General features: G+C 33.5%; 4 protein-coding genes across 4 annotated transcripts; 3 read left to right on the forward strand and 1 right to left on the reverse strand.

The window, feature by feature from the left end:
- Positions 1-3765: 3765 nt before the first annotated feature.
- Positions 3766-5093, forward strand: LOC11411570 (non-classical arabinogalactan protein 30). The gene is made up of 2 exons (XM_003604693.4): positions 3766-4525; positions 4721-5093. Exons 1-2 carry the CDS (start codon positions 3766-3768, stop codon positions 5002-5004), a joined length of 1044 nt encoding a protein of 347 aa, XP_003604741.1. The 3' UTR covers positions 5005-5093.
- A 2482-nt stretch (positions 5094-7575) lies between these two features.
- Positions 7576-10908, reverse strand: LOC25494400 (receptor-like protein 6). The gene has a single exon (XM_013599714.2). The coding sequence runs from the start codon at positions 10906-10908 to the stop codon at positions 7576-7578; it is 3333 nt and encodes a 1110-aa protein (XP_013455168.2).
- A 3152-nt stretch (positions 10909-14060) lies between these two features.
- Positions 14061-17414, forward strand: LOC25494401 (receptor-like protein 7). Its single transcript, XM_024780367.1, has one exon. It carries the CDS (start codon positions 14061-14063, stop codon positions 17412-17414), a length of 3354 nt encoding a protein of 1117 aa, XP_024636135.1.
- A 1004-nt stretch (positions 17415-18418) lies between these two features.
- Positions 18419-19528, forward strand: LOC120579860 (receptor-like protein 33). Its single transcript, XM_039832572.1, has one exon. The coding sequence runs from the start codon at positions 18419-18421 to the stop codon at positions 19526-19528; it is 1110 nt and encodes a 369-aa protein (XP_039688506.1).
- The last annotated feature ends 7048 nt before the right edge of the window (positions 19529-26576 follow it).

Raw genomic sequence — 26576 nt, forward strand, 5'->3', positions numbered from 1 at the left:
AACTTTTGGCTTTAGTCCTTCCGTTAACTTTCCGTTAAAAAAAAAAACCAAAACTAACGGTGTGCCACATGGCCCAATCATGACACGCCACGTGGCACACTAAAAAACAAAAAAAAAATCAATTTTTATTCATTATTTTTTTACTTAAAAATATCATTAGTCCGTGTGTAACGCCCACTTTTATTTAATTAATTATTTAATCGAGTTTAGACGAGTTATATTATATTTATATAATATATGTGTGAATTTTGATGATTTATGACGATTTAGATGATTTGGATGATTTTTAGATGAGCTATGAGTTTTGATGATTTTATGAGATATGAGACTTATTTTATTGTTTAATAAAATAAGATTTGAAAATAAAATAAAATATTTAGTTGATGGCTGTTTTGAGATTTTAGAGAGTTTTGGGGGAGAAAGTGAGATAAGATAAGATATTAGAAAGAGATATAAAAAGGAAAGACCTAGGTTTTAGAAAACGTTTTGTATGTACGACTGTTTTTGGAGAAAAGGAGGAAAAACCAAGAGAAGAGCAAGAGAGACTTAGAGGCTGCGATTTTCTTCAATTAAGGTAAGGGTGAGACTAATGATTCAGTAATATTAATTCTTATAATTCTGATGATCAATTAACAAAGTTAGGATTGAATTAGAAAAGTTTTGAAATTAGGGTTAATAGGAGAATTTGATGATCCAATGATGATAGGTTGTTAAATTGATGTAGAAACCGTCCTTTGACCTTAGATTATGTTTAGAATGAATTCTGAGTGCATTTGAGAATGTCGTGACCTGAATTGATTGAATTGATTAGGAATGGAACATTAGGTAGTAGTGAGACCTATATAAGATGTTAAATGAAATCTGAGAAGCTGTTATGAACCATTAAGCTGATTATGATGTGATTTATTGATTAATTGCATTACTTGAGATATTATTGAATAATCAAGATTTTGTTGAAATGAATTGATAATTATGAAGTTATGCTGTTGTTGTGATCTGCTTGTGCTGTTATTGTTATTTAACTATGATGCATGAGTCTATACAAGATGATGTTGAACTCCAAATTATTGGATGTATATTGAGATGTTGATTAAAATGTTGATTAAGATGATCGAGTCCATGCATTAGCATACATATGTTGGGGGCTCATGCCCTGGAGCCTTGTCATCACCACGATGGAGCTTTAGCTCTAAATAATTGTTGGGGGCTTATGCCCTGAAAGTATATTAATACTAAACTGTTGGGGGCTCATGCCCTGAATTGGTACCACATGCATATAAAAGGTTTAGGTTGCATTGTCGCATTGTCGAGTCAAAAGATGTTATGTTGTTGATGATGATTGAATGAAGTGATTGCTTGATATTATATTATCAATGATGCTATGATGTTTAAGATGTATATGTTGTTAATTATGATTTGTTGAATTATATTGATTAATATTATTGTTTTGTGAAATCTCACCCCTTCTGCTTGGAAATGTTGTTCTTCGTATGAGTAACTTGCAGGTGATCGAGCTTAGTGTGCAGTTGTGCTGTCGTGAGTGGCCTTGCCTCACTGAGTCCTAGGTTGCTCTGATACGTAACAGGATGGGGTTGATGATATGCATGCTTCATTCTTTTACGTATTGATTATGATATTTATGATTAAGATGTTTGACTGAGTTTTAATGAGGCCTGCGTGCCAAGACTTTATGATGATTTGAATTTAATTCCGCTGCTGTTTTGTTGTTAAAGGATAAATTATTATTTATCTATGATTTAAGATTTTTCAGAATGTGATATCCCGTTATTTCATGATTACTCTGATTATATGTTTGAAATTTTTATGTTGGAAAAAACGGGGTGTTACACCCTACACTTTCAGCATTTTTTGATATTAGTCCCTGCACTTTGGTATTAGTTCTTGAACCTTTTTTATTTTTTATTTTTATATTAGTCCCTGTACTTTGGTATTACTTAAAAATACTAATTAAAATTAATTATTTTAAATTTATTTCAATTATAAAATTTTGTTTATAGTGTGCCACGTGGCACACCGTTAGTTTTGGTTTTTTTTTTTAACGGAAAGTTAACGGAATGACTAAAGCCAAAAGTTTTAGAAAGTGCAGGGACCAATGCCAAACAAAAAAAAGTGCAGGGACCAATGCCAAAATTAGGCGAAAGTGCAGGGACTAAACACATATTTAAGCCTTTATAATTATAATAATTTCTTATGAAATGATGTTCTATAAAATATAAATATTTACAAATAGCTATTTATTAGATGATCGTTAATTTATAAAATTATGAAGCAGGAGTACCGGTACACCTTACTTTGTGAGTGTACCACAGAAAAATATATATATATATATATTGGAAATCTCCCAGATGTGTCTAATGTCTTAGGTAGTTTGATTTTATCTTTTCTTATCCGTGTTAGAGACATATATCAGTTAATTTAGCCTCCTTTATTCTAGACACGGTTTCCATAATCAATTTTGAGTTAAGAAAATGTCATAACTATTTACAATAGTAGTATGATGTTTTAATGTAATTTTTTTTTAGCTCTGACAAATGTTTTTAGGTTAATTAACTATTATTTATTCTTCTTTACCATTGAGTCCCAAATACAAAAAAAGGAAAAGAAATAATGGACAAAGAATCTACACTTGCTATAATCATAAACGAAAAAAAAATGTAAATAAATCAACCATATATTCGACCATTGATACTCTAAGTTTCTTTATACGAATGGAAGCTATCGGAAACGAATTCAAATGATATCACTTTTATTGATCAAAAAAAGAAATCATCAACTATAAATGCGCATAAAAAAAATATAAAAACTAATTCGCTCACCCTATCAAATAAATTAAAAAATAACTTTTAATTAAGATAATAAGAACATTTGCTTTAAAATACAAACGTGTCTGTCTCCGTCCAATCCAAAAGAAATTGGCCGAAAAAAATTAACAAGAGATGATTGTTAGAAATCAATAAGAGAACATGAAAGAAGTATTCCCTAAAAAAAAGAAGAACATGATACGAAGTAGTAGTAATATTAAGCCCTCGTCAACTGAAAAATGATGAAGAAAGTAACCATTAACGGTTGTTTGAGATTTTCAATTTTACCCTCGTTCTATTTATGTATTACGGCACTACCAATGAATAATAATGTTCATCAAATTTCGTTAAAGTGCAAGTTGCACTATCTAGCAATGCTTTTTTTTAGTGTAAATCAGGATCTCCGTATGCAACTACGGAGATTAATCCATCGAGCATTGTGCGACCCAGATAGATGGCAAGTTATTTTGTAAGAGTATTATGTTAAATGCTCTTTTCTTTTTGGAATGTCATTAATCAACATTAATAATAATATTACTAATATTTTGATTAAAACGGGATGCGCTGCTTCTTTCAAGCGTCCCATTTTTTTTGGATGAATACAGTCGGTGGTAACTTCATGGGTTCGTATTATCTTTCCCACATTTCTGTATCCCCTTTGCCAAATTGCTACTTATATCTCGCACTTAAACACAAAAATGAAGAAACAATTTTATTTCTCCCTTAAAAACAATTACAACTCAATGAATGTGGGCATTAACTAAAAAATAGAAATAAAAAAAACATTTATTTTACGAAAATTAGTTTACTACCAAATGAATAAATTTAGGAATGATTTTAGGCATTAGCTCCTATAAATAAACAAACCCTCAGACTCACTCTCACATCACCAACATCACTTCCTCTCATTCTCTTTCAAGGTCGTTTTCTCTTACATAGAAATATGGCCAAAACTCTAGCATTTTTGCTACTCTTACTCCAACTAACCTCTTTCACAACATTTGCCGAAGACATTTTTGATGCATTGGGTGACATTTCCGATTTTATTAACCCTTTCAATGCATTTTCTAAAGAGTCTGAAACTCTTCACAAACCAACACATGCTCATTCCCTTCACCACCAATCTCCCACGCCTTCCCCTAACCACCACCTTCACTCACCATCACCTTCTCCCTCCCCTTATCACCAATTACATGCTTCCTCACCTCACCACCACTATCACTCACCATCACCTGCTCCCTCCCATCACCACCAATATCCTACTCCTTCCCCCCACCACCAACCACATGCTCCCTCCCCCCACCATCACTCACTATCACCTGCTCCCTCTCTTCCCCACCAATCTCCCGCTCCCTCCCCTCACCACCAATCTCCTGCTCGTTCTCCTCACCACCACCATCACTCGCCAATACCCTCTCCTTCCCCTCACCACCACAATCACTCACCATCACCTTCTCCCTCTCCTCACCACCAATCGCCTACTCCGTCCCCTCGCAACCAATCTCTTGCTCCCTCCTCTCACCACCAATCTACCATTGTACCTGCAAAATCCCCAAACTATCACCACCCTCCCGCTCACTCACCATCGCCATTGCGTTCCACTCCCATCCGGGGAAGCGTCATGGTTGTTCAAGGTGTTGTTTATGTCAAATCTTGCAAGAGTAGTGGTCTTGACACCCTCAAGGGGGCTACACCGCTTCTTGGTTTGTTTCTAGTCTTTATACTTAAACAATGTTAATTTATGCATATGTAGTTTTATGTTTTTGTCTTTTATATTTTACGTAGTATTTATTTTTTTAAAATTATATACATTATTTTTTTAATTAGTATATACATTATTTGTTGGTCTTTTTTCATTCGTATGTCAAACTTATACATCTTTTGTTTTGAAATTGAAGGTGCCGTTGTGAAGCTCCAATGCAATAGTACCAAGTACAAGTTGGATGAGACTGATAAAGACGGTCACTTTTCTCTTGTAGGTCCAAAGATTATTACCCTTTTTACGGCTAAACAGTGCAACGTTGTTTTGGTCAGTGCACCACATGGTCCGAAGCCCTCAAATCTGCATCATGGTATTACTGGTGCTATTCTTAGGCCAAAAAGACGATTTGTATTTAAGGGCGTTCCCTTCATTCTCTTCGCCACTCAGCCACTTGCTTTTGAGCCGATCTGCCCTTGTTAAGAAAATAATAATTTAAAAATTCCGAGTTTATATACACCGTTGCATTTAGTATTTATGTTTTGATTTTCGCTTTCATGTTAAAATAAAGTGTCAAGAGGTTAAACTATCAATTTTGAAAAGAAAAAAAAGGGAGCTTGATACAATATATCTCATTGATATGTTTCTTGTAATAATTGAGTATTAAAATAAAATGTTCATCGCCTTTATTTAATTAGTTTACTTCAACGATATATTTATCCTTTTTTATCATGGAAATTGTCACATTTCTTGACATAATAAGTTCTAGATTTTTTTTAATCTATGAATACACACTATCTTGTATAGATATGGGTATCATACCCAGTAAAATATGGATACGAGTACAAACCTACGACAATTCTCTAAAAATTAAGATACTCATGCGTCTTAACAACTTATAAAAACACAAAAATTGTTTAATAAATATTCCATTATTATTCCTATTTAATGGCTAACTTTGGTACTTTAATCCTATATCTCTTTTAACCAATTATTCTCTTTTATTTAAATAATTTATTTTAACCTTTTATACACTCTTTAAATATATTAAAAATACCAAATACCGAAGTCATCAAGTGAATTCTCCACATATCGTGTCCAAGACAATCTTTTAATATTGTAAAATATCACAAACGCATCTCCTACCATGCCTTTGAAGAGAACAAATATATTCCTACAATTCTACAATCTGATTTCAGATATATTTATGTATATATATAATATAAGAGAAATATAATATTAGAAATAGCTCTAACAGTGAACATAAAAGTAATATTATTAGCAAAGCAGCCTTGGTGAAGCATAAGATTACTTTGGAAAATGATTAAATCAACTGTAATTGTGAGATCATTAAAAACATAGCATAAACAAAGCTCAATCTGCTGATTCAAAGAAACAAAAGCAAAATACGAAATAAGAAATGTTTGCTCAAATTAAACTGCTCTTACAAATTACATACCCAAATAATATTTTTAAGGATATTTATTTTCGTAGAAGATGTATTGAGAATGTAAAATAATTTTTCCACTGGCATCCATCCATCCAATGAGCATCTTGAAGGTAGTTGCATGACATTATATATTTATGGTTTTTTATAAAATTATTTTATATTGCAAGTGCATTTCAATTGAACTCTTAACATTCTCACTACATTTTTTTTTCTTCACAAAAACTACATTTTATTTTAACTTGAAGAATGTCATTAATTAAAGGCTTAATTGCACTTTTGGACCCCTATCTTTTCAAAAGTTGCGGTTATAGACCCTTAACTAATTTAAATACAAAACAGCCCCCTATGTTTTGATTCTTTGGCAGTTTTGGACCCCCAGTCCATTGTTGACTCGGTCAACGCTGACGTGACACCCTAAGTGAGGTGCCACGTGTCAATTTTTTTATTTATTTTTTGCATTGGGGGTCCAAAACTGCCAAAGAATCAAAACATAGGGGGCTGTTTTGTATTCAAATTAGTTAGGGGTCCATAACCGCAACTTTTGGAAAGATAAGGGTCCAAAAGTGCAATTAAGCCTTAATTAAAATATAAAGATTTCTCAATTTGGCTCCTCATATGCTCAAAATTTGTCAAAATACACCAACGAAAATAATTGCATTTATTTTTAAGTAAAATGGAAGTTAATCTTAAAGGCTCATATGTTAATGAACAGGATCTGCAAGATTGAACTTGATTTAATGGGGCATAAGTGTTTGGCCATATCTTCTAGTAGAGATGAATGTATTTGGCACTATATATACAACGCAAATGTGTAGCATGGTTTCAGGCTTACCTGAAATGAAAATGCCAATGGAGTCGTGTGAAGAATGTATGCACTCCAAGAAACAAAAAAATTACTTCAACAAAGGTGCAGGGAAGAAAAACAAAGAGTACTCTTGAGGTGGTGTACTTTAACGTGCGTGGACCAATTCAAGTGGAGTCAACTAGAGGTAATTATGAAAGGATATTTGACGTTATTTTAGCTATATATTTTAATCGTTTTAGTAGAGTCTGAGGTCATTATAGAGATATTTTAGTGGAGATTCTTATGGTTTAAGATACATTTAAGCAGGGAAAATTAAGCTTGCAGTAGATACATATCTAACAAGATACAATTCCATGACCATATCAAGGTACTCTTTTAAGGTAGGAAAACTATTTTTTGCCTTCTGATGCAAGTTTGATTGATATTCTAACTTAATGTTGTCATGGTTTCATGATCCGTGATTAAAAATATGTAACATAACATGACCAAAGTTCATTCATAAGAAATAAATGGTAGCAGAGAAGGATGAAATTGAATTCATAGATATTATGGAAATAAATAACTTTTGAAGCACACATACAACTGTTATAATAATAGAACTGAAATGGTAGCAGAGAAACTAGCATGCACTACAATACAGATTGATTATTTCTGAAAATTGCTAACGAACTAACTGCAATAGTAAGCTATCTTATAGCTATCATATTCGTTCTTCTTCAACGATACTAACATGAGAAGAGAAAGAGGCCTAGTGAACAAGGGAGGAATACAAGTGATGGATCCACCGTGAGTTAAGTGACTAGTATCTCCACCTTAGAGATCTATACCTCATCCCTTGATGTTGTTCATACACAAAATCTAGCTGGGGGATGAACCTGTAAAGCATTTCATCTGCATGTTTGGAATACCACAACCTCCATCTCATCAAGCAAATAAGGGGGAGGAGGAAAATTCCAAAGCCAAAAATAAATCCCAACTCCACACTTAAGAAGTTCCAATCAATTGAACTGTCATTATGAAAATGAGATAATTCGGATTCTGGCGGTGGAAGCCCATGAACTCTATCATCGTCGCAATTGGTGCTCAGTAGAGGTCCACATAACCCTTCATTTCCTTTGAAGGAATCTACATCAAATGTTTGAATTTGAGTACCCAAAGGAATTCGACCCACTAGGTGATTGAACGAGAGGTTCATATATGCTAGGAAAGATAGACTTGAAAGCTCTTGAGGGATCTCTCCATTCAAGGAGTTGTTTGACAAGTCCATACACTCAAGATTCTTTAAATTCTCCACTGATGCTGGTATATGGCCCCTGAATGCATTATGTGACAAGTTCAGAGCATTCAATGCCTTGAATTGCATTAGCTCATTAGGTATTGGTCCCTCCAAGTAATTGTTTGACATATCCACATAAGTGAAGGCCTTTTGGACTTTGACAAGCTTCATCTGATGACCTTTGTTAACAATAATAACTGAATCCTGATAACGACAATGATTCACATCATTTGTACTACTATCAGAGAATACCTGATCAAGATCAGAACGGGACATATTTAAAGTAAGTTGAACCACTTTCATAGCATAATATTTGATCATAATTCCTATTGCGTCCTTCAAACCCATTGGATGATAGTCAACAACTTCAAAAAACAAATTGCCGAATTCTGGACCAAGCACGTCTTCGTCACGCATCATTGCTTTCCAACTATTTAAGAGTGCAGATGATATTGTGCCGGTGAATTTATTGCAGGCTAGATCAGAGATATGAAGCATCTTCCAATCACCAGTGCTATTTGGGCATCCGATAGAGCCATGCAGCTTATTTGACCTTAAAACCATGATTCTCAATGTTGGAATTTTACTCAAAAAACATGGAAATTTGCCTGTTATTGCATTCTTTCCAAGGTTTAAGACCTGTAGTTCCTTACAATTGACCAATGATTTTGGTATAGGACCTCCTAAATGATTGTCATTTAGATCCAAAAACCTTAGTGCACATAAATTTGGAAACATACTACTAGGAATATGACCTCGAAGCTTGTTTCCACCGAAATTCAACATTCTTAGACTGCTACTCAGTGTTTCAAAACACTTGGGAATTGTTCCAACAAATTTATTATGGGAAAGATCTAGCAGCCTTAAACGAGATGCATTACAAAAAGAATCATGGATTTGTCCTTGAAATTTGTTGTTTGAAAGAAACAAAAAAATTATGTAAGGGAGGTGGTTCCCAATGTCTGGCGGAATGATAGAGCTGAATTTGTTGCTTGAATAGTCCAAATAAGTTGCGTACTTTGGAACTAAAGAAATTGGCCCTTGGAGGTTGTTAACACTAAGATCAACAGAGTCAAGGTTAGAACTGAAGTTCGAAATACTTTCTACCGAACCTGTCAAAAAATTATGAGAAAGATTCAAGCTAACGAGAGATTCAAGTTGCCAAATCCACTTAGGTATTGGTCCTTCAATGTTGTTGTCAGACAGGAGAATAGATAATATTGTGGATTGGTTTTTCAAGAAACTAGGAATTTGTAACAGCTTACAAGATTGCAAATCTAGAACTCTCAACTTTGGAAAGCATGACATGTTATGATCATGTTTGAAGTTGACATCAATCAAAAGATTGTTATATGATAGCCCTAATATAGTTAAATTAGTTAACCTTTGAATGACATCCAACTTTATTGTACCATTAAACTTGTTGGAAGAAAGTTGAATGAAACGAAGTGTTCGAAGGTTAAAGATAGATAATGGAATAGGGCCTTGTAAATAATTATCTGACAAATCTAACATCTCCAACAAAGGTGAAGAAGCATTGCGAAACTCACCCAAGATACCACTAAGCTTATTATGGGGAATCTTCAGTTCTCTTAAACATGGGAGCTTAAGAAACGATGATGGAACATTCCCATTGAAAGAATTGAACCCTAAATTGATGCTAACAAGATTTATGAGGCCCTCAAAATGGTTGGATTTTAAATTTCCACTTAAATGATTGCGAAGGAGGGATAGATGTCTGAGGTTTTTGGACATGCTCAAAGAAGGGAGTAAGCCTGTGAAGTTATTAAATGACAAGTCTAGATAAACAAGTTGGGTGAGTTCAGACATTGAACTAGGAAGTGTTCCATTGAATTGGCAGTGAGATAGGTCAATAGTCGACAGGTGCTTCAGATTGGAGATAGTATTTGGAAGTGGTCCTGAGAAATTTGTATCGGCAAGATTTAAGTACTTCAGAGATGCAAGTGGTGAGAAATCTGGCAAAGAACCATTAAGATTTTGATTGTCTGATATGTCAAGGACCTTTAATGTGTGGATTTGGAAGATATCTTTTGGGAATAAACCATTCAAGCCACAACTACTGATTTGTAAGGTTGTTAAATTGGAGAATTTCGCAAAGGAGTCTGGCACTATGCTTGACAATTTGTTGTTGTTCAATTTTAGAACAGAGAGTGACTGAAGCCTAACTAGTGAGGAATCAATAGGTCCAGAGAGATTGCATGATGACATGCTCAGAACACGGAGTCCCCCCAATGAAGACAAAGAACGGCCCCATTCTTCTCCGCTGGCAGATATTGCTACACCATCTAAATACAACTTTGTGATATCTGTGAGGTTTCGAATAAACATTGCTATATTTGGCTGCTCAAGTTTTAGGACGTGATGTGAAGTAAATGAAGACGACAAATCAAGAGAGACCAACCTTTTGAGGTGAGAAATTTCCTTAGGGATCTGTCCCTTAAATCCAGCATTGGACAAGTTCAGATACATCAAATTTTGTAGCTTATCAAAGTCTTGAGGAATCACAGAACGAAAATCATTAAAAGCCAAATTCAGACTCTGCAGATATTGCAAGCTGAAAAGAGCACTTGAATTGTCAAGTCCTCCGGAAATAGACTCATGACTAAGATCAAGGGCTGTAACATGTCCATCTTTGCATGTTACCCCATGCCATTGACAACAATCATCATCACCTTGGTTCCAATGAAATAGCTTTGAGGAGTTTGTAAGGTTGAAAGTGAGGTTGTTTTTCAAATGGAGCAACAAGGAACGTTCATGGACCAAAAAATTATTAGAACTGGAATTGATTATTCTGAATGGTATAAAGAAAATCCAAAGGATTATGTGTACTCTCATAGTGAATTATGGTATAAAGAAAATGTAAAGAAGAGGCTTTTTGTGAATAAAGTATATATTTCTCCCTTTATATAGACTACAAAAATTGGACTGTTGATTAAATCAACCCAACCTGGTATGATCCTCGTGCGTTGGGAAACTTTCTTTTATAGGTATCACAAAAAGATAATAAAACTACATGTATTCTTATCCAACGATAGTAGAGTCTAGCTGAAAGAGTCAATCCTCCATTTAAAAAGATGGTCACAACTTCTTTTATATGGATCATGTTAAGGGTATTTTGAAGGATTTAAAAAACAAAATAATTGATAAGGTTTATGCAAAAAAAAGTTACTTTTTAAAATTAAAAAATGTTAAATTCACAATTTTTAAAATGAAAGTTCCTCTTCAGACTTCTTAAAGAGTGTCCTAAAGACACTTGTTAGCCTTTCCGTTTTTATATTAATGGTGGTAACAACTTTTTTCGACTGCACAAGAATGCATAATAGTTTTTTTTTTCTTTTTTTCATTTAGAGGAGAATGCATTATACTTTTTGTATATATTAACGTTAACACGACTTTGGAATTTGACTCAAGAATGAGTTTTTGTGCATGGTGACAATCATGACACGATTTTGGAATCGTGATACGATTTTGAGACATAATGTAGATGTAACTACCGGTAAAACATCGTGGTGCGGTGGTAAAAATCATGAAACCATTTTGGGATAAGGTAGGAGTATTGTACTATGTACAAGCTTTATCATGGCACGACTCTGGGCAATCGTGACACGATTTTGACAGGTTTTGGACACTATATATAAGCATTCATTGTTATTTTTGAAGGTAAAGCTTCAAGAGAGAGAGAAACTTGGAAAATTAAATGAGGTAACTTCATGATTGAGTGTCTTTGGTGTTCTTTTGGGTTGGAAACATTTGTAAACACCTTGGATGATTGAAAATCTTTGAGTGTCTTGTTCACGTACGGAAAGAGATTAAAAAATGGGTAGAAATTAGGTTTGTTCTTTGTGAACTTGTCGAAGCTAATTCCTTGTAGCTCGTTTGTATCTCTTTGTAAAGAACTCGTTGATAATGAAGCGGAGAGATCTCTCTCCCCAGAGTAGGTCATTGTTGGACTGAATTGGGTAAACATTTATTGGTGTGTTTGTTTCTCTTCTCTCGTTATCTTTTGTTTGTAGTCTTGTGTTTTTCACTTGATTCCTGTATGAGATCTAGGTTTGTTATTGTTGTTGTTACGTGATGTTATTTTATATTGGTTACTACTTTCCTTTACTTCACACACCTAAGTTTATTGGTGTGAGATTTGAGTCCGAATTCACAACAATTGGCCCCCGCCGTGGGGCAAAGGCGTGAATTGGTAAGGTGAGTATCATGGGTTCAAAGTGGGATATCGAGAAATTTATCGGAGACAATGAATTTGGATTATGGAAATTAAAGATGCAAGCCGTTTTGATACAACAAAAGTGTGAGAAATCTTTGAAGGATGAGGGTGCGTTGTCGGTCACCATGTCATAAGTGGAGAAGACTGAGATGGTGGACAAGGAAAATGAGGGATATTGTCTTGTGCCTCGGGGATAAAGTTTTGAGAGATGTCAGGATGGAACCTACTGCGACATCGATGTGATCAATTGAAATTCTTAAAACAACAACTCTACTCATTTAAGAAGGTGGAGTCAAATGCCGTCATGGACCAACTTATAGAGTTCAACAAATTTTTTGATGATTGGGAGAACATTACAAGGAACATGGAATTCCTCTCAAACTAAGCAATTGATTCCTTCTAAACCTAATTCATTTAAATTCAACTAGTGTTTTTTTTTCTTTCATATATTCATCTTTGGCTTCCGCAATTAGTTATTATAAAAAACCCAATTAAGTAAGAACTAACAAAATTAGGAACAAAAAAAATGGGATAAAACTTCAGTTTCATAAAAAGATACAAAGTTTTTGTGTAATATTTTTTTATTGTTATGAATAATTGACTTAGTGGATGTCCATCCTTAGTCTTCCACCTTCCTATAATCTCCATTAGCGAGTGAATAGTTAGCGGACCTTAATTATTTTGATCGCCACTTACTCATTTTGTGTCCTATAAATAGGACTCATATTTTATTGAAAAAGACACACTTGTGAATAGAATAATATACAAAGCTTTCATCATGATCTTCTTCGATCTTTATGCTTTTAGTTTATTTTATAACATTTATTAAATTTTACCCTCAGCTTAAAACTTTTTTATTTCCATTTTATCTTTTCTTATCAATAAAATAACTCATGTTTTTGAAAGATCAGATAAAATTTTACAACTTCTATTATTTGTAATTGATAAAAACGGAAAGCCTGTTTGGATGATTGAAGTTAATAATTTTTCCTTGACAAGAAAATTAATAATATTTAAATAGTGAGAATTATATGAAAAGATAAATAATATGAGATGAAAGAATAAAAAAAATTTATATTTTTTCAAGTGTACTTCACACGTTTAAAACTAAAGTCATTCAATCTTTTAAACTGGCATTATTTTTGTTGAATGTAACCAAGAAAAAGAATTATTTTTGTTGAATAGACAACTAAAGTCAATTGACAGTTTAAGTGGTGGAAAACATTTGAAGACATTAAAGATCTTACCTTAATTTGAAAACTTTAAGGTCAATCTTTTAAAAATTTTATCTTAATTTGAGTGGTACAGGAACTAAGTCAAAGGTTGCTTTTGAGTGGTCACATTTGAAGACTTTAAAGTTCTTACCTTAATTTCCACGGTGTGGGAAAGACCTAGAATATTGTGTTTTCACCTAAACATTAAGAAATAGCAAAAAATATGAATAAAATGAATAACTACCATCAAAACATAAAAACCTCTAAACATGGCAATAAAACGGTAGTTCCATAAACATTTATTTTGAATGAGTGGCTCCATAAACTTGAAAACTTAGTTTCGTAACATTTACTCATGACTAACACATTGATAAGGACATGTAGGACAGTCAATAAGACTTTTTTTCAAGAACCAATTAACAATCAAGAAGATTAAACTGCGTACAGAATTGGGTTGGATGATCTAATATTCAATAGTTAAGCTTGTTGCAGCATGCAGTCTATATAATAGGAGAAAAAAGCTACGTTATTAACATACCATAACTTCATAATTCACTATGAAAGCACACATAATCTTTTGGCTTTTCTTTATACCATTCTGCTTAATAAATTCCAGCTCTCACAATTTTGTTGTGAAAGGCTACTGTCTTGGCCATCAACGTTCGTTGTTGCTCCAATTGAAAAACAACCTTATATTCAACCCCGAAAAATCTTCAAAACTAGTGCATTGGAATCAAAGTGAATATGATTGTTGCAAATGGCATGGGGTAACATGCAAAGATGGACATGTTACAGCCCTTGATCTTAGTCAAGAGTCTATTTCCGGAGGACTTAATGATTCAAGTGCTATTTTCAGCCTGCAATATCTGCAGAGTCTGAATTTGGCATTTAATGACTTTCATTCTGTGATTCCTAAAGACTTGCATAAGCTGAAAAATTTGAGGTATCTCAACTTTTCTGATGCTGGCTTTGAGGGTCAAGTCCCGAAAGAAATTTCTCACCTTACAAGGTTGGTTACTCTTGATTTGTCTTCTTTAATTACTTCACATCAGAACATAAAACTTGAGAATCCAAATATAGAGACTCTTTTGAAAAACCTCACAGATATCACAGAATTGTATCTAGATGGTGTAGCAATATCTGCCAGCGGAGAAAAATGGGTTCGTGCTTTATCTTCACTGAAGGGTCTTCGTGTTTTGAGCATGTCATCATGCAATCTCTCTGGACCTTTTGATTCTTCACTATCCAAGCTTCAATCACTCTATTTTCTAAAATTGAACCACAATAATTTGTCAAGCATACTGCCAGATTCCTTTGCAAATTTCTCCAATTTAACCATCCTACAACTAAGTAGTTGTGGCTTGAATGGTTTTTCCCCAAAACATATCTTTCAATTACAAACATTAAAGTTTCTTGACATATCAGATAATCAATATCTCCATGGTTCTTTACCAGACTTTCCACCGCTTGCAGCTCTTCAATACTTGAATCTAAGCCATACAAATTTCTCAGGATCGCTTCCAAATTCTTTTTCCAATCTGAAGCATTTGTCTACTATTGATCTATCTTACTGTCAATTCAATGGAACACTTCCTAGATCAATGTCAAAACTCACCCAACTTCTTTATCTCGATCTATCTTCGAATAATCTAACAGGTCCACTCCCTTCTTTCAATATGTCCAAAAACCTCACATATATATCTCTTTTTCTCAATCATTTAAGTGGGAATTTACCATCTGATCATTTCGAGGGCCTCATTAATCTTGTAAGCGTCAATTTAGGGTTCAATTCTTTCAACGGAAATGTTCCCTCATCTGTGCTTAAGCTCCCATATTTGCGAGAATTGAAGCTTCCCTATAATCAACTTAATGGTACTTTGGGTGAATTCGATAGTACATACTCATCAGTATTGGAGATACTTGATTTGACCAGTAATAATTTGCAAGGACCTATTCCTTTGTCTGTCTTTAACATTAAAACACTTCGTTTCATTCAACTTTCGTACAACAAGTTTAATGGCACGATATACTTGGATATCATTAGAAGGTTAAGAAATTTAACTATACTAGGGCTCTCACATAACAACCTTTATGTTGATGTCAACATCAAACTTGATCATGACTTGTTGCCCTTTCCTAAGATGAGAATTCTAATGTTGGATTCTTGCAAGCTGAGAGAAATCCCTAGTTTCTTGAGAAACCAGTCCACGTTATTAGCTCTTCAAATATCTGAGAACAAGATTGAAGGACTAATACCCAATTGGATTTGGCAACTTGATTCTCTCATTACCTTGAATCTTTCCCATAACTATTTGATAGGTATGGAGAGAAGTGTTTCAAATTTCAGTTCTAACCTTTTAATAGGTGATTTTAGTTATAACCAACTCCAAGGGCCTATTTCTTTCATTCCCGGTTACGCAATATATTTGGACTACTCAAGCAATAGATTAAACTCTTTCATTCCGCCAGACATTGGAAACCACATCCCTTACATACGTTTGTTGTTTCTTTCAAACAACAATTTTCAGGGACAGATCCATGAATCTTTTTGTAATGCATCTACTCTAAACTTGCTAGATCTTTCCCACAATAACTTTGTTGGGACGATTCCCAAGTGTTTCGCAGCACTGAGTAGTAGTCTCAAGATGTTGAATTTTGGTGGAAACAAGCTCCGAGGTCATATTCCTACTACTATGTTTCAGAACTCATGTGCACTAAGGCTTTTGAATCTAAATGACAATCTTTTAGACAGTAGTGTACCAAAATCATTGGTCAATTGCAAAGAACTAGAAGTCCTTAACCTTGGAAAGAATTCATTAACCGGAAAATTTCCATGTTTTTTGAGCAAAATTTCCTCCCTAAGAGTAATGGTTTTAAGGTCAAATAAGTTCCATGGGTCTATTAAATGCTCTAATAGCTTTGGTGATTGGAAGATGCTTCATATCGCTGATCTAGCCTCCAATAACTTCGGTGGAACATTATCACCTGCACTCTTAAATAGTTGGAAAGCAATGATGCGCGATGAGGACGAGCTTGGGCCAGAATTCGGCCATTTGTTTTTTGATATTGTTGATATCTTTCATCCTATGCGTTTCAAGGATGTACTACAAAATTTGAACAAAGTTCTTGCTTTGAAAGTGGCTAAACTTGTTGCAAACATGTCTCACTCTATTCTTGACCAGGCATATCTTGATGGTGGTTCGATTTTGGCAAATCTTGTTCGTTATCAGGATTCAATTATTATTGTCAACAAGGGTCAACAGATGAACCTGGTAAAAATTCAAAGTGCCTTCACTTATATAGATATGTCAAACAACTATTTGGAGGGGCCAATACCTTATGAGATAACGCAATTGAAAGCATTGAATGCTCTAAACTTGTCACATAATGCATTATCGAGCCATATACCATCATCGGTGGGGAATTTGAAGAATCTTGAATCTTTGGACTTGTCAAACAACTCCTTAAATGGAAAGATTCCTCAAGAGCTTTCAAGTATATATTTCCTTGAATATATGAACCTCTCGTTCAATCACCTTGTGGGACGAATTCCGTTGGGTACTCAAATACAATCATTTGATACAGATTCCTTCAAAGGGAACGAAAGGTTATGTGGACCTCCATTGACCAACAATTGCAATGATGATGGAGTGCAAGGGCAACCGCCACCAGCATCTGAATTATCTCATTCTCATAATGACAGTTCAATCGATTGGAATTTCTTAAGTTTGGAGTTGGGATTTATTTTTGGCTTTGGAATTTTCATCCTCCCCCTTATTTGCTTGATGAAATGGAGGTTGTGGTATTCCAAACATGCAGATGAAATGCTTTACAGGTTCATCCCCCAGCTAGATTTTGTGTATGAACAGCATGAAGGGAAGAGGTATAGAACTCTGAGGTGGAGGTACTGATTGTTTACAGGCAGTAGTGTTAAAATAAGGATTCACTAGATTGTATCCATTAAAGTATAGTTATAAAGAAAATAATTAAAATGGTATTGAAATGTATATCCTTCAGTTTAAATTTTGTTGAGTTGTACTTGTAAATCAGTTATGTCATTATTCACACACATGTTTTTGTGTATATTTAGTATTACTATATTGAGATTCGCATATACTCCGCACGCTATTTGGTTGGTTGATTGACTGTATCTTTTGTTTGTATTTCAAAATTTGACAACATAATCTAGTAGAATTAGAATGTTATTCTGTGTATTTGTGTAGTTTTGACATAGTTTATTCAAATTGTGCAACAAAAAAACATGACAAAATTGGAAACATAATGGACATCAAGTAAATCACTAAACTGAATATATTCAAAGAGACTCGTACTGTATACCTAAGTTTCATAAAAGAGGAAATGAGTGGAAATGTATACCTTATTTGCAGGGAAATTAGAATTCCTCTTAAAGTAGGCACTTTCCTTCATCTAAACCAAGTTTGTCAAAAATTTGCTAGTTTTCGCATAAGTTGATCTTGTGCTTCTGTACAACAAAATAACAAATTGAATGATAAATGTTAGTTGTTATTTTCTTATCACTCTTGGTACTTCAAAAGTTAGTTATAATAAACACAAGACTAAGTAACCACAAACCAAAAGTTGAAAATTAAAAAGCAAAAACCTCTTTTATATGACTACTTTGCTTCTCAGATTACTGTTGTTAAGTCTAAGAAATCTGCAAGTTACGTGATAACTCACCACTGCAGTTAGTTTGCTAGCTATTTTCATAATAATGACTCTGTATTAGAGTATATGCTAGTTTCTCTGCTGTTATTTCAGTTTTATATATACCAGTTATATATGTACTTCAAAAGTTAGTTTAACAAAATATTATCATTTAGTTTCATCTTTCACTCTGCATTTTGTCCTTATCATTGAACTTTCACCACATTATCTATTGAAAAATGATGGGTGAATGCTTTTGTGCATTATTCCTCAGCTTAAGGCTGGTTTTTATAGTGAGGATGGAATTAATTCTCTCCTTGAGTTCAGCTTAAGGTCTAATAAACTCCATGGTTCTATTGGGTGCCCAAATAACACTGGTGATTGGGAGATGCTTCATATTGTAGATATAGCCTCCAATAATTTGAGCGGCACAATATCAGGTACATTGTTAAAAAGTTGGAAGGCAATGATGCGTGATGGAGGTGTGCTTGGGCCAGAACTTGGTCATTTGTATTTTGAAATTGTCGATAACTTCCATCCTATGAGTTTCCAGGCTATATTACCACATTTGAACAAATATCTTGCACTGAAATTGCTTAAACTTGTTGCGAACATTTCTCTCTCTATCGTTGATCAAGGTTTTGCTGATATTAACTCATTGGATCTTGATCATTATCAAGACTCAATTATTGTTGTCAACAAAGGTAGACAAATGAAGTTTGTCAAAATTGAAATGGCATTCACTTATGTGGATATATCAAACAACTATTTGGAGGGGCCAATACCTGATGAGCTAATGGAATTGGAAGTATTGAATGCTCTGAACTTATCACATAATGCTTTTATGGGTCATATATCGTCATCTGTGGGAAATTTGAAGAATCTTGAGTCTATAGACTTTTCAAACAATTTCTTCAATGGAGAGATTCCTCAAGAGCTTTCTAGTTTATCTTATATGGGATATCTAAATCTCTCGTTCAATCACCTAGTGGGGCGAATTCCATTAGGTACTCAAGTCCAAACCTTTGATGCAGATTCTTTTGAAGGGAATGAAGGATTATGTGGACCTCCACTGACCAGCAATTGCAGCGATGATGGAATCCAGGGGCTGCCACCACAAGCATCCGAATCATCTCATTCTCATACCGAGAGTTCAATTGATTGGAATTTCTTAAGTGTGGAGTTGGGATTTATTTTCGGCTTTGGAGTTTTCATTCTTCCTATTATTTTATGGGGAAAATGGAGGTTGTGGTATTCCAAACATGTAGATGAAATTCTTTACAAGTTCATATCCCGACTTGATTTTGTGTATGAACAGCATGAAGGGAAGAGGTACAGAACTTTAAGGTGGAGATACTGATTGCATAACTCTTGGGTTCAATACTATAGCTCCAACAATTTGCACTCCTCTATTATGTGTGTTTGTATTTAATTTGCTCGTCTTTGCCAGCAGTATTTAGTTTCAAAATAAGAATTCACTATATTTGTGTCCATTAGTCAGGTAGAGCCTTGTTTTATAACAAATAATAATTAAATAGTTTTAAAATGTTTATATCATATGGTGTTTAGCGGTGTTTTTGGTAAACAATAAGGGCTGATTTTGATTATTACAAGCAGGATATCAAACTAGAAATCCTAGTACATTGAGTGCATTGTTTTTCAAGAAAAAAGAGAAAAGAGTTTGTGTTCAAGTTCATAGGTTGCTTTACTAACAAGACGAGATTGTATGACATCTTTCGACAGAAAAAGGTTTTTAAAAGCAGTGAATGCAAAGTAAAGGCAGAAAGTTAAAATTGCATAAACTTAAAATAAAATAAAAAAAGATAAATTGTATTGCATTAAAAATAAAGGTAGTTCGACAAATCATTTACATACATTATGTATGACTCTTTTCTCTTGTCACGACCCAAAATCTAAAATCGTGACCGGCGCACGAACTAGAACATCCTAGTCCGGCAAGCCTATTGACGACACTTGACAAACTATAATTTAAACAATTTTCAAATTTGACTTTCATAAAAAAAAATATTCACTGAAATTTCGACAGAGCTTCTACTGTATTTTTAACATTTCCAAGATTTGAATCTTGTTTTAAGAAAATTTGTTTCATCAGCCCGTATCTCAAATAACTTTTTGTTCATATTTGTACAACTCAGAATAAAACATCATAGGCTTCAAGTAGCTGCAGATACATCAATTGACATTAAAATATAAAAAGGAGCCAACCAAGGAGGCCTACCAAAAGTGACACTGCGAAAACTTTGAATATGCTAGCTAGCAGCTTTCTTCATAGCTACTTGGAAATCTGAAGGAAACAAAATAGAAAGTAAAAGAGTAAGTCATAAGGACTTAGTGAAAGACAACAACCACTACCCACTAGAAGAGAAACACACAAGGACACGATTATTTAGTTTTCTCAAATCAAATTTTAAATATATAACAAGCTCACACTAAAGTGTGCCATGAAAACTCATAAAACTTTATAAATTTATTAAACCAAACAAGACTATATCAAAAATCCATCAAAAGTGAAACCAAATCTACCACTTTAAAGCAAATATAGAAATAGAGTATAATGAGAAGGAATGAAAATAATCAAATCCAAATAGAATATAAAAAAAAAAAAATCGAATTTAATGAAATGGAATCAAAATAATCACTTCAAAGAAAATATAAAATTGTATTCAATTTCATAATACCAAAATAATCAACTTTAAATAAAGTATAGAAATCCAACTTTTGTAAAAATAAATAAATGGGTGAATCGAGAACTATCTCCATCTTGTTGATAGTCCTCTCCTCCTAATGGTGGCCTTTCCATAGGGGCGGCTCCATCTAACGGATCACTCTTTTCTCTCGACTCAAAACAAAATGTACAACATTTTTTGGTTTGGGAGTTTACATCTCATTGATAGCCCTCTCCTCCTGAGCAGACTTTCCATAGGGGCGACTCTATCTAACGGAGTAACTCTAGCTACCTAACCAAAATCACATAGTAGGTGCACGTATGTCGTCGTCATTATAACCGTAATTTTCAAAACACCATACTTAAAACATATGTCTAAAACCATATTTCACAATTATATAAGGAACCTTATGTCAAAATACTTTCCCCAAAACTCAATTGAAAAGCCACAATATAAGTAAATCCAAATTCAAATCCAAATCCAAATTTGGTACATATTAATATCAAATCCTTTCAACAAAAACTTATATTTCAAACCGTGCTTTACAACGTACGAAAACAAGTGCCAAGATGCATGAAATCAATTTTCAATTCTAAAATCCATTACTTTATAAATCATAAATCATAGGTCAATCCAAACCCTAAATCTGAAGTATAATAGTATCAAAATAATTTTCAAAACAAAAACATATTTCTCAAAAACCATTTTTGTCAACATCTCAAAACTTATGCTAGTAGTATATGCAACCAAATCTCAATTTCAAAACCTTTGCTCAATAAATCATAGACAAGTTCAAATAGAGACCATAGATTCATGACCTTATACATAAATTTCAATGACAAGAAAAATGTTCAAAAGGGTGTGCTTCCCGTTTTGATAAATACTTTAACTTATAAAATCATCAAAATAACAATAATAACAATAATTTCCTTAAAAAATAATAATTAAAATATATGATAATGATCGTCATCAATTCACAATTTTGGAGAATCAATTTCGTTCCTAGCAATGCTTTCCAATGACCACCGAAGCAATTTTCACACGATGGAAACGGTTACAATTGAAGACTTTGAAGGTGTTACCCTAATTTCCACGCGATGGAAACGGTCACATTTGAAGACTTTAATGGTGTGTGTTACCCTAATTTCCACGCAATGGAAAAGACCTAAAATCAAGTATGAAAGCCCATATTGTGATTTCTTTCTTTTAGGATAATTCTAGATTTCCAAAAATATTCATCAAAAACAAGTTCATAAGAAACACTAGATTTCCAAATTCTTTCCTTTTATGATTAATTCTAGATTTCCAAAATATACATAAAAAAAAAAGTTCATAAGAAAAACTAGATTTCCAAACTAAATGGATTTTTTTTTTTTGTAGTGTCCAGAGTTTGAACACCAGACCTTGCATACATTATGCATGATCCTTACCAACTGAGTTAAGTTCACGGGGACAAACTAAATGGAATTTAACTTATCCTATAACCTTCCTTAAAAAAAAAAAAAAATTATCCTTTAACCTTGACAAGGGTGATCTTTTGATATTGAGATGTGAAAATTAATGTCCAGCAAGTTACTCCTCCATGGTATGTGTGGATGTCGTTAAATTCTTATGTCCAGCATTATGAAATTAAAATAATGATTTTTTACGTTAGCTGCAAGGGTTTTAGGGTTGCCTCAGCCGTCGGAAGAATAGTTTTAAAACTCGAATCGGTAATCGACTCGGTAGAGGTATTGGTTCACTGAATCAATGGTCGAACCACTGGATCATTGATCGAACTGCAAGAAAAAATCGGATTAAATCGGTTGACTCGATTGTATCACTCGATCTTTATATTAAAAATCTCGTATTACACTGAATAATTCTGTTCTCTAAAATTTTTATCACAACTATAAAAAGTGAAAAAATTAACATAGTTTCACAAATTTATTTTTCAAATATAATCTATTGATTGTGATACAATTATCAATCAAATACAAAAATTAATTTTAACCACAAAACTGATTTTCGTAAAAAGAAATATGCTATTAATCACAACAATATTTACAAGTAAGTGTATTTTTTTGGTGTTAAAAATAATTGTATATAATTTTTAAGTATAAATTGCAATATGTCGTTAAGCTAAAATTATGAAAAATATCATTTAAACAATAAAAATACGAATTAAGACAGTAGCACAATTATGAAATATATCATTAAAAATAATTGTGAATTTCAATGTTTTTATATAAATGAAATATGAATTATAGTGAAATTTTGCAATTGAATTTAATATAATAAATAAGAATCAAAATAATAACACAACACAACTGGAGGCATGGCGTGGTGGTTGGAGCACTCCAATTTTTAAGGTGATGTTGCCAATTTTATTCCCTCTCCTAGCAAAGTGGAATTTCTTTTAAAAAAAAATATCGCGCCTGTTTATTGTTCCAAAAAATTTTGTGATGTTCCTATAGGACTAGACTGCCCGTTTCTAGGGTCAATATCCTCTCCATTTATAAATTTCTTCATTTGTTCCATTTAGAGAGATAAAGACACATTAAAAGTAAAAAATAATTAATGATGGTGGGACCCACCACTTATTTTTTGTGTCTATCTCTCTCCAAATTGCAACAAATGGAAAAATTTATAAATGAAGAGGATTTTGACCCCATTTCTATAGGTCTGTTTTTTTTTTTTACAAATAAATATTTTCGTCTAAATTAAATAGTTTTTTAATAACAAAAGTTTTAGACTGTTTTTTTTATATGCACCACACAATATTTATAGCAAAATAAAAGAAAACTTCAAATTATATTGTCAAATTAACAAGTCTTGCAAACATGTGAAACTAACATCTTACAAACTAACAAAGCAACATCGAGATTTTATTTCAGGTCGAAAGAGAAGAGCAAAATAGACAATCGTAAAATTGCAAACAAAATCGAAGGGTTTTACTCAACTACTTTTGTAGAATCGATATATGAAATCGTAAAATCGCAATCAAAGTCGATGGATTTGACCAAAAGAAAAATACTAAATATATGTTAAAAATGGTATATAATCATAAATGACTTAGTTTATAAGAAATCGTAAAATCTCAATCAAAATCGATGGGTTTTGCCTATTTTGGAATTCTACTATGGATTTGAGTCGTTGAAGATGAAGAAAGTCGCAAAATCCTGAATTTTAGGATTTAAGTCGGGATTTTGACAACAATGTACGATATATAAATTCTTAAGAGAGAGGTTCAAATGTTGGCTCGGTGATCAACTTTTGAAGCTAGCTACACAAAAAAAAATTCTTAAGAGATGGGTTATTATCAGAACCATTTAACAATCAAGAAAATAATTCAAACGTAGACTTGGTTTTAAGATTGCACAATGTGCGGTCTCAAACAGGCTCTATTGCGTGTGAGACTGGGTTGAATGTTCAAATCAATAGTTAAGCTATCTGTTGCATGCAATCTATAAAAAGGAGAAAAAGATACGTTATTTACATATCACTACATCCTAAAAGTCATTTTCTTCTGTGTTGGAGATGATCGATTTGACAAATAATAATCTGCAAGGTCCAATTCCTTTGTCTGTCTTTAACCTTAGAACACTTTGTGGCATTGAACTTTCATCCAACAAGTTTAATGGCACAATACAGTTTGGACGTCATTCAAAGGCTAAGTAATTTAATTATACTAAGGCTATCACATAACAATTTGTCGGTTAATGTGAACTTTAGAGATGATCATGACTTGTCACCACTTCCAAACTTGAAAATTCTACGGTTGGACTCTTTACCTATCTGACAACATGATAGATGGACTAATACCTAATTCGATTTGGAAACTTGATAATCTCATTAACTTGAATCTTTCCCAGAATTCGTTGACAGATTTTGAAGGAAATTTTTTTAACTTCAGTTCTAACCTTTTTGAGCTTGATCTTAGTTCAAACAAACTACAAGGGCCTATTCCTTTCATTCCACCAGACATTGGAAACCATCTCCCTTACATACTTATTTTGTTTCTTTCAAACAACAGTTTTCAGGGAAAAATCCATGAATCTTTCTGCAATGCATCGAGTCTAAGCCTGCTAGATCTTTCCCATAATAATTTCTTTGGGACAATTCCCAAGTGTTTTGCAGCACTAAGTAACCGTCTTCGGATGTTGAATTTTCGTGGAAATAAACTCCAAGGTCATATTCCTAAAACTATGTTTCTAAATTCATGTGCACTGAGGATTTTCGATCTAAATGACAATCATTTAGACGGCACTATACCAAAATCCATAGTAAATTGTCGGGAACTACAAGTCGATAACATCGGAAATAATGCACTAACTGGAAGAATTCCATGTTTCTTGAGTAAAATTCCAACCTTGAGAATCATGGTTTTAAGGTCAAATAAATTCCACGGGTTTATTGGATGCCCAAATAGCACTGGTGATTGGAAGATGCTTCATATTGTTGATCTAGGCTCCAATAACTTTAGTGGCATGATATCAGCATCACTCTTAAACAGTTGGAAAGCAATGATGCGTGATGAAGATGTGTTTGGGCCAGAATTCGGTAACTTGTCCCATAATGGGACATATACCATCATCTGTGGGGACTTTGAAGAATCTTGAGTCTATGGATTTGTCAAATAACTCCTTGAATGGAGAGATTCCTCCAGAGTATATGAATCTCTTGGCAAATTCCTTTGGGCACTCAAATTCAATAATTTGATGTAGATTCCTTCAAAGGAAATGAAGGGTTATGTGGACCTCCACTGACCAACGATTGCAACGATGATGGAGTGCAAGGGCTGCCGACACCAGCATCCGAGTTATCTCATTCTCATAATGACAGTTCAATTGACTGGAGTTTCTTAAGTGTGGAGTTGGGATTTATTTTTGGGTTTGGAATTTTCATCCTCCCCCTTATTTGCTTGATGAGATGGAGGTTGTGGTATTCCAAGCATGCAGATGAAATGCATTACAGGTTGATCCCCCAGCTAGATTTTGTGTATGAACAGCATGAAGGGAAGAGGTATAGAACTCTAAGGTGGAGATGCTAGTCAATTAACTCACGGTGGATCCATCATTTGTATGCTTCTCATGTTAGTATTGTTGAAGAAGAACGAATCTGATAGCTATGTGATAGCTTAATGTTGCAGTTAGTTCTTTAGCAATTTTCAGAAATAATCACTTTGTATTAGAATGTATGAAAGTTTCTCTGCTACCATTTCAGTTCTATTATAATAAATTTAATAACAGTTGTATTGTATGTGTGCTTCAAAAGTTATTTATTTCCATACTATATGAATTCAATTTCATCCTTTTCTGCTACAATTTTGTTCTTATAAATGAACTTTGTTATATTATGTTACATATTTTTAATCACGAATCATGAAACCACCATGACAACATAAAGTTAGAATATCAATCAAACTTGCATCAGAAGGCAAAAATTAGGCTCCCTACCTTAAAAGAGTTCCTTCACAGATAAGAAATATCAATGACAGTTACAAAATAGAGGAGATAAATAGCATCCAATGTGAGAAAGAAATTAACTCCGATTTCCAATGTGATTTCTGATCGCCGTGACTTTAGATTTTCTAAAAGGCTTATAGAAACTAAACTAAGATGTTCAAAGCCTAAGATCTCAAGAGAACAGCCTTCTTCCTATGATAGTATCCAACAACTTGATGTACCAGCCAACACAATCAATTCTGTATGAAATAAATAATACATTTCTCTTTTTCAT

Source organism: Medicago truncatula, chromosome 4, assembly GCF_003473485.1.
Source record: "Medicago truncatula cultivar Jemalong A17 chromosome 4, MtrunA17r5.0-ANR, whole genome shotgun sequence".
Taxonomy (NCBI): Eukaryota; Viridiplantae; Streptophyta; class Magnoliopsida; order Fabales; family Fabaceae; genus Medicago; species Medicago truncatula.